Raw genomic sequence first — 15,176 nt, forward strand, 5'->3', positions numbered from 1 at the left:
AGATTTTGAGGTATTCCGAATCCATTTTTTTGGTTTGAGTTGCACAATGGGCAGTTAGGGGACTGATATATTCCAATTCTATGCAGGTGTTTGGCCAAACAGTATTGGAGTGAAAATGACAAGTTGTAGCCGATTTAAGTGAACACCATATTCTAATATCAAGGAAAAATTGTTCCGGGGCCGGGTATCAATCCCGGGACCCTTTGCTTAGTGCGCGAATAATAGTAACAAATTCGCGTGCTAAGCGAAGGGTCCCGGGATCGATACCCGGCCCCGGAACAATTTTTCCTTGAAATTATTCAAACCTGCTTTACAGGGAGCTACTACCTGAAAGTCAGATTTGTGTAGTACCATATTCTAACGTTTTGGTGGCTACTTCATTCACACACAACCCCCAGAATGTCTGGAGGACCACACCTGCTGTTGGTTCATTTGGCAAGCCACCTGCACAGGATAATAATTTCCCATACATCCACCTGTGTATTATGTGATGCATATGAAGAGATGAAGATATGTATCTTACTTCCCCCCCCCCCCCCCCCCTGCTTTCTGTCTCTACCATCATACCTTTTACTAAGGTGTGTACATTATTTAGTATCTTCAGTAGTGGCATTTGATACTGTTGTATTATCACTACTTCTATGGTTGCGTGCACAGTTTATGTATGGTTCTACTGAATACTGAAACATTTCAAAGTCTTTTCTATAAATTGAATACAATGCTTCAACTTGTTCTCTAAGCAGTTGCTGAAAATAATGACAACTAACATTAAAATCTGTTGGACCACCAGAAGTTAGTTGAAAATGTTGAAGAGTTACATTTAAGTGCTGTACTCCCATTTCTTGTAAAACAGAAATCTCCTCTTCGTATGTGAAGTTGTCCATTTTAATGACTGTATTATAATGAACGGCACATGGATTGCAATGATCAGTATAACGATTCCAGTGAACATCGTATTTCGTGGGTGTTATCATAATCAACCATTGTACAAACTCTTCAAATGATGGCACAATTGAAAGTGTGGGTTGATGGTGGCTTGTGTTAAATATATGACTTATATTGAGTGAAGGTCTGGTTAGAGAAAAAATTCTTGGAACATAGATCCAGGCTTGAGAAGTAAACCTCGAAGTGTCTTCAATCCGATCGCGATATGCAGACACTAAGCGTTGAAAAGGATGTCTCACTATCATTAATTTGTAATAGTCTTTATTTCTAGTCACTTCTTCAAGTTCTTCCTGGTTCTTTGGAGATAAAATATTTATTTCTCTGAAACAAACAATTTATAAAGCACTTTATTAATACAATAATTAATGAATTATTAATTTAATTAATACTAGCCCCAGTTCAAACTCTACAGATCATAACATCCAACAAACTACTGTTGTTCTAACTTGAAAAACAAACACTGCTAACCTACAAAAAGTTAATAAGACTCCAGAACTCTGAAAAATGAACAAAATACAGTAAATCTAAACACACTGTGAAAACTCAAATTGGTTTCATATAAGCGATAACAACATTTAAAAAAAAAAATAGAAATACCAGAGCATAAAGAAAATATATTCAATAGTAATAATTCAGTTGACAGCATTACAATTAATCATAATTTAAACGATCATTAAAAAAAAAAAGAAACATCTCCTGAAGTAGCAGAGTCTATTGCATTAGAAACCCTTCATACCAAATATCCGCTTAATGACTGAACACACATTTATACAGATGGATCTCTCTTAGATGATAATTAAGACAGTGGTGGAAAGAAATACTACCAATTTTGATGGAGAGATTGAAGCCTGTTATACTTCTCTCCAAAACATATTCTTTTGTAAATAATTGATTAAATGGCAATCTTACTCGTGTTAATTATGTAAGCATGTATGGCTTACAGCTGTTTCGGTGCTATTTGACACCATCCACAGAGCCTACTATAATCTTTTCGCTGTAAGAAAAATCCTAATGTAAACAGTAGCATGTGACTGAAGTGAGGCTTCATTGGCCGCTGTTTGGCGCCATAGATTCTCAGTATGTGTTCCCGTCTTACTATTGTACATTCTGTTTCATGTTAAACATTTCCCGTTACTCGTCAAGTAGGCCTAACCTCACTACTATGCATTCGTTTGCTTAGGAAACATTTACTTTATAATTACTGCAATTAAATTATTTTTAAGTCTTATGTCTTCACAATGGACAGTTGAGGGTGCAGAAGCCATACTATAGTACCATGTGCTTACGTGAACAACTACGAGCTCAAGTGACGCCAGCTTGTTACAAGAACAGACTACCTCGGTATTACTGTTGGTATTCATCCGCGTTCATAGTACATAACAAAATATAAAAGTAGTTTTTCTTTTACATAGCATTTTACATATGTATGAAGTTATATGTTTCATCATATTTAACAACTAGAATTCAATTTTGTTATTTTAAAATAATACAAGATGATGGTTTCCAAATAAGAACTATATTTTCCTGCGTCGTGTGAGTGTTTCGACTGGCAGCCATTCACGGGTATGACAGCAACATGCTTATGTTTACATTAGGATTTTTCTTGCAGCAAAACAGTATACAGATCTTAACATCCAACAAACCACTGTTGTTCTAACTTGAAAAACAAGCACTGCTAACTTATAAAGTTAATAAACTCCAGAATTCTGAAAAATGGACACAATACAGTAAATTTAAACACACTGTGAAAACTCAAATTGGATTCATACAAAATTGAAAGAAAATTTATTTAGAAATACAAGTGCACAAAGAAAATATATTGCATAGCAACAATCCAGTTGACAGTATTACAATATTAACCTTAACCACCATTTAAACGAAATGATTAATAAGACAGAAACATCTGCAGTAGCAAAGTCTATTGCATTAGAAACTCTTCGTGCCAAATATCCGCTTAATGACTGAACACACATTTATACAGATGGATCTCTCTTCGATGATAATTAAGGAAGTGGTGCTGGAGGAACTTGTCCATTCGTCTCGCTTTATGAAAGTGTGGAAAGAAATACTACCAATTTTGATTGAGAGATTGAAGCCTGTTATACTTCTCTCCAAAACATATTCTTTTGGTTACCACCAGAAAATTTTACACTGAGGGACTCCATGAATCATAAGCAGTGAAAAATATAGTGGGACTGCGTTGGTGTTAATGCAGCGTCTGTGGGTACCTCTTGTTACTTGTTAGCTTAAACAACAAGTTTAAGCCCCCTCACCACGACAAGGTGAGTACCCACGAGAGGTTCATTCTTCTATACTGTCCATCCATAAACCATAAAAGAAGTAAATTAAAGTCATCAGTACCAGTTGCAGAAGACACAGCCCTGCAGTATATATTGACTACACCCCAACTCTGGCTACCAGCAACAGGCATCTATAATGAACACCGATCAAAATACCCCTCATTTCTCGTGAAAAACAACTGAATAGACTACAGTGGACTATAATAATAATAATAATAATAATAATAATAATAATAATAATAATAATAATAATCTGTGGTGCTACAGCCTGTGAAGGGCCAAGACCCAGCCGGCTGCTGGCCTCACGCTCACATGCCGAAGCAGAGGTGGACGATCATCCAACCAGAATGGAGGTATCGTGTGGTTAGCACGATGATCCCCCAGCCATTATAGCTGGTATTCGCAACCGGATTTCGCTACCTATCGTAGCTCCCCAAGTGCATCACGATGCTGGGTGGGCACCAGTCCCATACACTGGCCGAAATTTCATGAGAAAATTTCTTCCCCCATGAGGACTCGAATCAGCGCGCATTCCGTAACGCGAGTCCTAGGCAGGATGCCTCAGACCGCGACGCCACGGCGCTGGACACAATGGACTATAGTGGACTTTATATTGTCAGCAAACAGCCGGATACATTAAGAAGATTGATATTCTTTTGGTTACGCCACTGCAAAAATATCGTCATATTATCATATTGTAAAGCTGAAATTCAGGCAATAACATCCACCACTTACCCCAAAATGAAGGAAATTAGACAAATACATTTTATGATAGAGCAAATTCAAAAGCTTGGAAAAAATTAGTTATGCAGTGGATTCCAGCACATTAGAATATACAAGGAAATGAAAAAGCCGACATGTTAACTCAAAAAGACTACAAAATTAAAGAGAAAAGAACAAGTGAATTCCCTTATGAATCAAGAAAATGAATGAAAATTGTAAACTTAAGAAACTTTTGGAGAACCCTAATCAAATTCCTGAATTGCCTTGTGAAACTGCTGTTGTCGTGTTTCGGCTTCTTACTGGACATGATTGTCTAAGCAAACATCTCCATAGAATCGGCATATTCTCAACACCACGTTGCCTCTTATGCCCTAAACTTGAAGAACTAGACATGGAACTTCTGGAGCGTTGCGCAGCTCTCCAGAATTTTCAAGGTATCACCTCCAAATATTGGGAAGGAAGAAAGAATAATTTCACTGTTAACTCTTCAGCATTAGATGCATGCATGCATTGATATCAGCTTCTTTTTCCTTTTGTTTCAGTCACTCAATTCGCGTGTTGTGCTCAGTCAAGAGTCTTCACCTGTAATATTCTTCGATGTGTGTCCTGTTTGCGAGGTGGCTGAAGAATGCAATCCATGATGTGGAAGCTACCTTGTGAATCCAACAGTACAAGAGTTTGTGTTCATGATTTACCAAGAAGTGTCGACTTCGGGGTAATGTTAGATCATCTGTGGCTTGGGAACAGATCTTTGTTATTTTCTCTCTCTGGTATGCGTCAGCTGCCTACAAAAAGAAACAGTAAACATTTAAGTTCATCTTTTCATACATTTTGAATATCTGTCTTAAGTTCATCTTTTCATACAGTTTAGATATCTGTATAAGCAAAATAAAGCTTCCTTCAGAAAAAATAAATGTATTACATATTTATTGTGCATAGTTGTTCAAATTCTAGACGTTAATACTGCGTCTTTCATAAGTAATTGATCGCTCGAAAACTTTACCGACAGGAATGATTCTCGGACATGTTATATATCCTTTCCAATAAAAATATTTTCTGGTGCTGTACAACCAATCTAGTCACAAAATATGCCCGCTAGAAAGTGCCACTTTTCCATGCGTATTGTGCATTTGTTGGTATACCTGGTGAAGTGGCATCATAGGGAAGACTGTTGTACCTTAAAACACTTTTCATATTTGTTCGCGTAGGCTTCCACGGCTGGTGTACATGGTCTGTGGATAAGCTTCAGGGCTTCTACCGCGTTGTCTTGGTGTTGGTGGCTGATGTTTCGACTGCTGTGTTGTGGTCATCTTCAGAGCAGTTGTTGGATAAGGAAATAGTCTGCGAGCTCGTTTGTATATAGTAGTCTCGATGAGGGGAGTACTTGCGGTGATAGGTCATAGGTTCTCCTTCTGGCATCTGATTGGTCCTTCGTTGTCCAATCCGGTTGAGGTATGAAGGGGAGTATTCATATTAAATACTGGCCCTCATAAGGTCCGAAAGAGTGACCTTGATACCGGGCCCGATGTCCAGATGAAGGGGGGCGCTGCATACATGTGGAGACCTGGTTTCTCGTTCCTAAGTATAGGTCGTAGGTTCTCCTTCTGCCAGGAAGAGAAACCAGGTCTCCACATGTATGCGGCGCCCCCCTTCATCCAGACATCGGGCACGGTATCAAGGTCACTCTTTCGGACCTTATGAGAGCCAGTATTTAATATGAATACTCCCCTTCATACAGACCTCAACCGGATTGGACAATGAAGGATCAATCAGATGCCAGAAGGAGAACCTATGACCTATCACCGCAAGTACTTCCCCCATCGAGACTACTATATATATATACGAGCTCGCAGACTATTTCCTTATCCAACTGCTCTGAAGATGACCACAACACAGCAGTCGAAACGTCAGCCACCAACACCAAGACAACACAGTAGAAGCCCTGAAGCTTATCCACACACTTTTCACATTTGATTTTAATTTTGGGAAATGAAATTTTTTTAATGAAAAAATGCTTGAAATAATTATTGAAGATTCCTTTACAACTTCGTGTATGTATTTTCCTGTGTTACAGATCTATTAAAGATGGAAAAATTAAAATGAAGGGATATGTAATGTGTTCGAAGGTACAACAGGTTCGTCTATCTTGGAACATATCCTCCTGTAAGTTGGAACACATGGAATATATGTGGGAATATAGCTGTAAATACTGACAATCATATTTAAAATGTATTTGCCATCATAAACCAGAGCAGGCTTCTTTGATTTAGATTTTATATCCTGGAGGAGCAATAACTGCTTCAACAGCTTTCTTCAAGGCATCTGGATCAATCAGGGGCCTCTTATTTCGTGACATGATCTTAAAATAAAATAAAAACAAAAACTGATAATATCACATACCTTGGAACATGTTCCATGGTACAAGATGTTTTCTATTCAAAGGTAAAGAAGGTGCAAGTTTAAACAAATATGGCTCCCAAAACTAGAGATTCGAATAAATCATGGAAATTAAAATATGTTATTACTCAGCAGATGATAGGGAACACACTATATTTGATTGATAGTTACAAATACAATTTGATTTTTTATTAGTATATCAATGAACGAAATGTTTACTTTTGGTACTAAAAAATATTGTTTTGTCCACAGAACTCACACTTCGCAATAAATCAAACCGAAACTATGACCAGAGCTACTTAACGGCTTTCTCTACAGTCTATTTCGGTTTGAGTTCTCAAGATAGCAGCAAAAACTAAAAAACCAAAAAATGTTCAAAGGTACACTATGCTGAAGGTACAGTTGGAGTCAGCGATTTTGGCATGTGACCTCAATGGCATTGCAAGTAGGCGAGTCACTGTTCTGTTTGGACTGCAGGAATGAGTTGCGATAATGCTGTCAGTGAGAGAGAGAGAGGGAGGGAGGGAGAGAGAGAGAGAGAGAGGGAGAGAGAGAGAGAGGGAGAGAGAGAGAGGGGGAGGGGGAGAGAGAGAGAGGGAGGGGGAGAGAGAGAGAGGGAGTGTGTGTGTGTTTTTTTTTCACACAATGAAGTCATCATCCTTCTTGCTTCCCAATATTTTGATGGAAGGTACACCCATGTCCTAAGAGTTTCACAATTAGCCAGGTGCTCCATCTCCATGTTTATATGTTCACACCAGCATTATTTTTATAAAACACACCACACCACAGTATAGTTCGATTCATAGGAGTGCCATAAGTAACTTTTATTGAAAGGAAAAAATTAAAACATTGTATATCCAGAATCAAGAAATTATTACAAATGTTTATTACTTCATGAAGCGACCAGCAAAAAAAGGTATGAATTGTGTCGAATTGTCTTCATTAATAACAAACAGTCATGAAGTACGAGAATGAGTTGCAGAAGCAACAGGAATCGACATGTTCCATAAATAACCGAAAGAAGAAGAAAATACGTAATTCGATAATCTACGAGATTCGATCTGGTACTGTGGATTGAGTCTCAGCGTAGCTGAGTGGTTAGAGCTCCCAGTGCGTGTAACTGGGAGTCTCGGATTTGATACCCTGCGCCGGAGCGAATTTTTCTCCATTAATAACCTGTGGTCATTCAATAAACCAAGCAAGAAACCTCATGTTCCAAAAGTATTAATGGAAACAGATGAATATGAGAGTTTAATTTAATGATTTAAATCACGCGTAACATGTGTTTACAAGGAATAATAATTCTTGAACAGTGATGCAGTTTCTGAACAATAGGTCACGAGAAAAGTCGTTGATTCGTTTCTTGTGTTTTTTAGTCTGAGTCTAATAGTTGTCGAGCTTGATGGATGAATTTTTTTTACATCCCTTAATGTTCGTATTTCGTAAAACTCCATCTTATCTTTTGACTAAGGATTAACAGAAACATACACACACGCTTTAAGGAAATTTAAGATGATTAGTCAGTCAGTCTGTTGATTATAGAATAGATTTTTATATATACAGTATATATAGATTGTCTTTATACTTTATACTAACGAGGAAAAGATTATGCAGTGGCAACTGGAATTTCTTGTAAACTGTATGCTGGGAACTGGTCCCTTTTCATACGCATGCACACATAAAGACTACTGCAGTTCTATAAAATTGGTTATATGTGCATTGTTTTTGGAGGTGACTGTCCATCCGAGTCCACTAGGATAATCAGGAATGCATGTTTACTCTTATGTCTCACCCATCCCAACTGCAGTTTGCTTGCGGCGAAGAAAACAGCCGACTTTGCAGCTATGAGTAACTCAATCTGGAGTTCTGATTAACAAAATCTATCTGTTGAAATCGATGGCGTCTACTATACAACATTTTCCTCTATGTATTGACACATTGTTGACGTGGAATAGACGGACAAAATGCCACACAGGCATTAACACTGCTACAAAGAAGAAAAATCGCTTGGCCTCCATAATCTCAAGACCTAACTCCCTTGGACTTTTTTTTTGCGAGGATTTGTAATGGATTGTGTGCATATGGAATTAAACACGAATTATCTCTTAACTAATGGAACAGATCATGCGCACAATACAAATTGTCAGTCCTGAGATCAGTAGCGGCTGGTGACCGAAATCCTCGGTGAGGCCTGTAGTAAGTAGTTTAAGCAGACTACCTTCCATACAAAATGTTTATTATTGATGATACTCTATTGTGATTGACATTGTTACAATATTATTATTATTATTATTATCATCATCATCATCATTATTGAAAAATAATAATACGTCAGTCTTCAAATAAGTTGCTATGCTGTGAGTTGATTTCAGTAGGCTTAACTATTTAATTTTTATAAAGCAACGAATATTATGCTCAACTGAAGAAGCGTGTGTTGAAATTCCCCTGGAAATATTTCTCAGATCGCTGAAATTTTGGTAGACACACTGTTCTCTCTTTTTTGTTTGTTTTTGGCCAAAAACGTATTACGGCGAACGCCAGTAGGGGAAGTTATCCCCACCCGTGCCGCTCGGCACCTCGCTCGCATGCTCTCTCTGTCTCTACTGTCTCTCTCTACTATCTGTCCCGCTTCGATGGATCACTGCCTACCACTATGTAATACGCATTAGACAGCTGACCACAACCACAATGCAATACGCATTAGACAACTGTCCACAACCACAATGCAATACGCATTAGACAACTGTCCATAACATGTACTGGCACAACACAACACAACACAATGTAATGTGGTTTTCATTAAACAACACTCACCTGTTAACTTTGCACGCCCTCGAAGTAACACAATAGTCTTTTTTTCCCCACAGGTTGGACACTCGTAATGAGTACACGTCTTCGATACGGATCATCACTACACGTGGTTACGTCTGTACACGAAGTTGGACACGGACACAATGAAGCCACTCCCGTAGTCAACCCCTACCAAGCGACATTCACCAGTTTCTACCCACGCTATTCGGTCACTGTCCCCTTCTACAATACGTTATGGCAGTTCCCTTAAACATAAATAGATTCATTTTCCCTTCTACCCCCAACTCGCCTCGGTAGCCGAGAGGTCTAAAGCGTGAACAAAAAGCGTGTGTTTAGATTTAGTTACGAACTTTCTAGGATCGAATCTCCCCTCCTGCGAAGTCGTAAGAAAAAAAAAAAAAGAGAGAGACATTAAGCAAGGAACAGAGAGGGAGAGGCTGGAGAGAGAGAGAGAGAGAGAGAGAGAGAGTGACAGGACGAAGTTCCTCTTTTGCTTCGTAGATGTCATTACTCTTTTTGTTCCACTTTCCTACACTAGATGTCACCCCACCCTAAACCCCTATTTCCACTCTTTCCCGCTAGGGTGTGTGGTGAGCTTGTGGGGGAAAAGTGGAAAGGGGACGTGGGCGGAGCTCCGCGTTCGCCGTATTACGTTTTTCCCTGTTTTTGTTTTGTTTTTTGACAGCAACAAGCATGACCAACAGAAAAGTTTATTTCGCACCACATTACCAAAGACTCTTAACGTAGGACACATAGAACTAAAGTGGGAAATTGGAGATTAAGACCAGCATATTTACAAATGTTAATCTATGCGGATGATATAGCATTAATAGGAGAAACACCTGAAAGGCTACAACACATGCTGATGGAATGGAACGAAGAGTTAATGAGAAAAGGGATGCGGATTAATGTCAACAAGAGTAAAGTAATGTGGATCTCTAAGGAAGATAGACAGGAAACAGAATTTAACATTGAATGTGAAGGACAAAACCTGGAGAGAGTGGAAAGTTTTAAATATTTGGGAACAATAATAACTAGTGATGGAAGAGTAGATCAAGAAGTACTGAACAGGGTAAAGAAAGCAACATCAGCATACTATCAAATAAGTAATACAATAGTTGGGAAAAAAGAAATAACCACTAAGACAAAAATACAGATATATAATTCAATAATTAAATCTATAATACAATATAGTACCGAAAGTATCGAAGTAAATTAACAGCAGTGCAAATGAAATATCTTAGAAGAGCTGTAGGAAAGACCAGAAGAGATAGGATAAGGAATGACAGGATAAGAGAAGAAGTTAAACTGAGAAAAGCATTATCAGAGGTGATTAATGAAAGGCAATTGAAATAGTTTGGGCATGTATATCGTATGGGAGAAGAAAGGAAGGTTAAACAGGTGATGGAAATGAGAGTGGAAGGAAGAAAGAGAAGAGGAAGACCAAGGATTAAATGGGAGGATACAATAGAAAGAAGGCCAACAGAAAGGAAAAACAATGGTAGAGATGAAGAGAATGTGTAGAGACCGGGAAAAATGGATGGAATGGACTGAGAGAGGCGAACCCGACACTTAGCAGCAGAAGGGACTGAAGAAGAAGAAGAAGATTACCAAAGACTCATTTATGTTGCTCACACCAGGATGCATTGAAAGCTCGTGTTTTAAGATTATCTTTCTGAAAAATTGTCAGTGATGGCATAGGTCTGTCTTAATTCAAAACTTTCCTTTTTTCAGTATTATTTCCTATCGATATTACATTTATCATCATTATTTCTCGCATTTCTTTCGATTTCTATTTTCCCGAAACACACAACCACAGTGGACCACACGACAATTCACCACTGTTATTCTCATCCCAACCGACACTTGAGACCGGCATTGACAAAAGGCCGCGTTCTGAATGGGAGAAGTGAAGGCTGATGGTGGGGGAATACCTGCTAGGCCATGAGGCCACAAGAAATGTGCCTCTGTTTCAGCTTTCCGAGTGCAATCTTAAAACCCGTGGAAACATACGGAATGCAGCGAAGTCAGACCCGGCACGAGCAATCCTGGCCTCAGGAACAAATTTTACTGCATGACAGGTCTATGTACATCACAAAGTTTTCTATTTCTACAACTCTATACTCTTCATTGAAATAACTGCTATAATATTTTATATACGACTAAAAACCACTAAAATTTTGAGTTTAAGAAAGCAAAGTGACTGAGCCCCGGCCTCACTTGCCTCAGCCAATCAGCTGCCACTGCCTGATATGCTTTCGAGAATACAAGAGGAGATGATCATTGTGTGCACTTCTGTATTCTTCAGGGTGGCAGCACGTTGAAAACTTTAGACCATAATGAGGTTCATCTATATATTATATAATTTGAACTGGTAATGGAAATTACGGAAAAATGGCTGAATGGATTTTAATAAATGACCCCTCATTTTGAAGCTTAGAACCCGAAGTTTTTCAGAAAAATAGTAACTTTCAGTGAAGCGTTAGTTTTCCTACATAATTTTCATATTTTCCAAAATCCATCTTTCGTCAGTTTTAAGAACTAATTGCATCATTTCAGAATAAAACAAAACACACACTAGCTTACAATAAACAATAGGCTATTACACGAAGGCCATGACCTGCAGGATTGCTGACATATTTAGAGCTCAAAGTCAATTGGTTATTAAAAACTTCCAGGCTTACTAAAAATAATTTACAGGTCTGATTCTGCGGTGTATAATTTTATGAGTACAGCTGTGTATTGGATATTAAAATCTACAAAACTTGAGAAGGTTTGATGACATTATTACTATTAGAAATTAAATATTATTATAATTAATGCCATGATGTGACTATTTTTCATTAATTATACGTATTAATGTTATATTGATGATATGAAAGTGAAACTTTTGGGGTTATATAAGTAGATGTAGAGAATATATGAAATTAGATCTTCATTTCTACTACTAGGTTCAAAAAGTTCCCGGAATTTTACTACCATTTTTCGTATTAATATATAACAAGGGATATTATACATTTGTTTTGTTGGTAACATTCATGATGTCATTTCCTTAAAGTTTGTTGATAATGGCAATTATTGGTTTTGAGTTGTAGGCAATTGTTTATCATAGTGTTTCGTTTGTTCGTCGCATTTTGTAATTATGTCCACAGAGCAAAGTACAAACATCAAGTTCTGTGTTTTGCTGGGGACATGATCAGTATGGCTGATGAAGATGGTGATTTCTTAAACAAAATGAAACTGGTGCTACTTGTACGACCCAGTCCCTAAACGACAGTCATCTGAGTGGAAATCGAAAACATCTCCTCGGAAGCAAAAATTTCCTAGGGACACTTCCAAAGGCAAAGTTATTTTAAATGTTATGTTTTATTTAACGACGCTCGCAACTGCAGAGGTTATATCAGCATCGCCGGATGTGCCGGAATTTTGTCCTGCAGGAGTTCTTTTTCATGCCAGTAAATCTACTAACATGAGCCTGTCGCATTTAAGCACACTTAAAGCAAAGTTATGTTGGAAGTTTTCTTCGACTCTCAGGGTCTCATGCACCATGAGTTCATTCCAGAAGGTCGTACTGTAACGAAAGAATTGTACGTAGAAACCCTCCGTCGCCTCTGGGACGCAGTGAGAAGGAAACGTCCAGAAAAGTGGGTAGAAAACAACTGGTTCCTTATGCATGACAATGCACCTGCTCATCGCGCAATTATTGTAAAGAATTTTTTTGCCAGGCACAACATAACTGCTTTGGATCACCCACCATACTCTCCTGATCTCTCACCACCTGATTACTTTCTGTTTCCCCGTCTGAAAAGTCATCTGAAAGGACGGAGATTCAATGCTGAAGAGGTTATCGCAAACGCGACGAGAGCACTAAGACGGGTTTCACAAAATGACTTCCAGGCCTGCTTCCAGGAACTCTACACGCGTTGGCAGAAGTGTGTTGTTGCGGAAGGCAACTAATTTGAAGGGAATGCTGTAGAATAGTGTTTAAGGTACGTTGTTTCTATGATGCTAGCAAATTCCGGGAACTTTTTGAACCTAGTATGTATAATTTACTGAATGGCGGCTATGTAGTATATAACTACAAAACTTAAGTAAGATAATAATATTGTTATTAAAAATGAAATATTTGTATGGTTATTAATCAAGTGGGGTTGGGTCTTTCTCATATACTTAATGGCGGTGTGGTGTAGATATTTATATGCGTCATTCTCTTCAGTATTGGCTCTAGAGAGCGCAAAAATTGCAGTTCCCAAGGAAAAACCAAAAGGTATTACTTACTGATAAAATAAAAGACCTAGAAAATTTTGTAGTCTCCCGATCATTTCAGCAAAATCTATTAGTAGGATGAAATGATTTTACCCTCTACATTTCAAGCTCTCCATGCAGCAGGTATACCAAGATGCTATGTTTATTGTTCGAAAGCATAGCAAACCTGACGTTTTTTTAACTTTCGCGTGCAATTCACAATGACCTGAATTAGCTATTATTTAGTCCCACATGAAAAACCCACTGATCGTTCTGACATTGTTACTTGCGTTTTCGCATTGAAACTTAAAACCTGAAGGTGTATAGGTTCAAGAAAAAGTATTTGGCATAAAAAAAACATTCATAGGGAATATGTTTCATTATCATGGAAGAAAATAACTTTAAAAATGTCTGGTATTCTTCATTGAAAATAAATCTGAAAAATTTTTATTTGAACGTCTAATTTATTTAGTTTGCAGCATTTGCTGCACAAACCACTAGTTTACTGTAATTCATTAATTTTTTTCTTCATGTTTTGCATGACTATTACTCAAAATTTTTAATTCAATAATGATTGTTTAATTGGTCACTACATGGAAAAGTAGCACTTTCTGGCAGGCACATGTGTGACCAAATTGACTGTACGGCACCAGGAAAGATTTCTACTAGCATAGCTTTATAAAAATGTATATCTATTTTCCGAGTGATTAACTACATATGAAAGATCCTGTATGTCTACATACACACAATTGTCTCCACTTTTCCTTTCGATTTTATAAATTTTTATATCCTCTGGCCAAATAACTGTACAGATATAGTTGCGACGCTGTTATTCCTGGCGTGACTCCTCTTCTTTGCTTACGCCTTAGGAAGTGAAGGCTATATAAAGTCTAGGTAGGTAGTATCATTCGCCATTTTTGTTTTTTCGTTGCCGAGCTACCAGACGAGAAATCTATTTGCCACACCGTTAAATATTATCATGTCATAGCTCCTATGATAATAAATCAAACACACTGTAATTCAGCAAATAATTGAGCGGCAAATAACATCCTCGTGTGCTTTCTGTGAACGCCAACGCAACAGCCAAAATGGCGGCCGATTATATTAAGTAATTATCGAGCTTTAGAAATTGCGTAACGTCATCATCAGTGAATCACAAGACGCACATGTTTAAATGTAGCTGACCTGCAACGTGATTGGCTGCCGGAAATAAGAGTGATGGGACTATAGTAAACAGTACTTCTTTCTTAAAGGATTATTGGTCGCTAGTTGTGAACTAGCCTTCTTACTCCAGGATGAATTTGCAAAGCAAAGTCTTACGAAAGTTTGAATGACAGTATTGCTGATTTTGAGAAGAAAGTGTGCTTATAAACACTAATATACAAGATGGTTCGACAGATCTTGTGATTTTTTGTCTTCGAATTAGTGAAGAATTGAACAACATCTTTACACTTGGTGTAACAGTACAAAATCTAACAAGGAAACTGTTAATGAATACATGTCTAAGCCTCCAATCTTTACAGCAGACGTCCACACCTGTGGAGTAACGGTCAGCGCGTCTGGCCGCAAAACCAGGTGGCCCGGGTTCGAATCCTGGTCGGGGCAAGTTACCTGGTTGAGGTTTCTTCCGGGGTTTTCCCTCAACCCAATACGAGCAAATGCTGGGTAACTTTCGGTGCTGGACCCCGGATTCATTTCACCGGCATTAACACCTTGATTTCATTCAGACGCTAAATAACCTAGATGTTGATACAG

General features: G+C 38.1%; 2 protein-coding genes across 3 annotated transcripts in view; one reads left to right on the plus strand and one right to left on the minus strand.

The window, feature by feature from the left end:
- The window catches only part of Uba2 (Ubiquitin-like activating enzyme 2), a 33,907-nt gene extending 29,010 nt beyond the window's left edge, over window positions 1–4,897 (plus strand). Inside the window, exon 13 of one of the 2 annotated variants that reach the window (XM_069845169.1) lies at window positions 4,489–4,897. The gene's annotated coding sequence lies outside the window, so the exon portion shown is untranslated. The remainder of the gene's footprint in view (window positions 1–4,488) is intronic. The other variant, XM_069845168.1, reaches the window with a different exon arrangement.
- LOC138713972 (carbohydrate sulfotransferase 11-like) lies at window positions 533–5,623 on the minus strand. Its single transcript, XM_069846554.1, has 3 exons — window positions 5,486–5,623; window positions 4,551–4,753; window positions 533–1,266 (listed from the first exon to the last, which is right to left on the minus strand). The coding sequence occupies exons 1-3, from the start codon at window positions 5,621–5,623 to the stop codon at window positions 588–590; spliced, it is 1,020 nt and encodes a 339-aa protein (XP_069702655.1). The 3' UTR covers window positions 533–587.
- Window positions 5,624–15,176: the final 9,553 nt, after the last annotated feature.

This window comes from Periplaneta americana, chromosome 14 (genome assembly GCF_040183065.1).
Source record: "Periplaneta americana isolate PAMFEO1 chromosome 14, P.americana_PAMFEO1_priV1, whole genome shotgun sequence".
Taxonomy (NCBI): Eukaryota; Metazoa; Arthropoda; class Insecta; order Blattodea; family Blattidae; genus Periplaneta; species Periplaneta americana.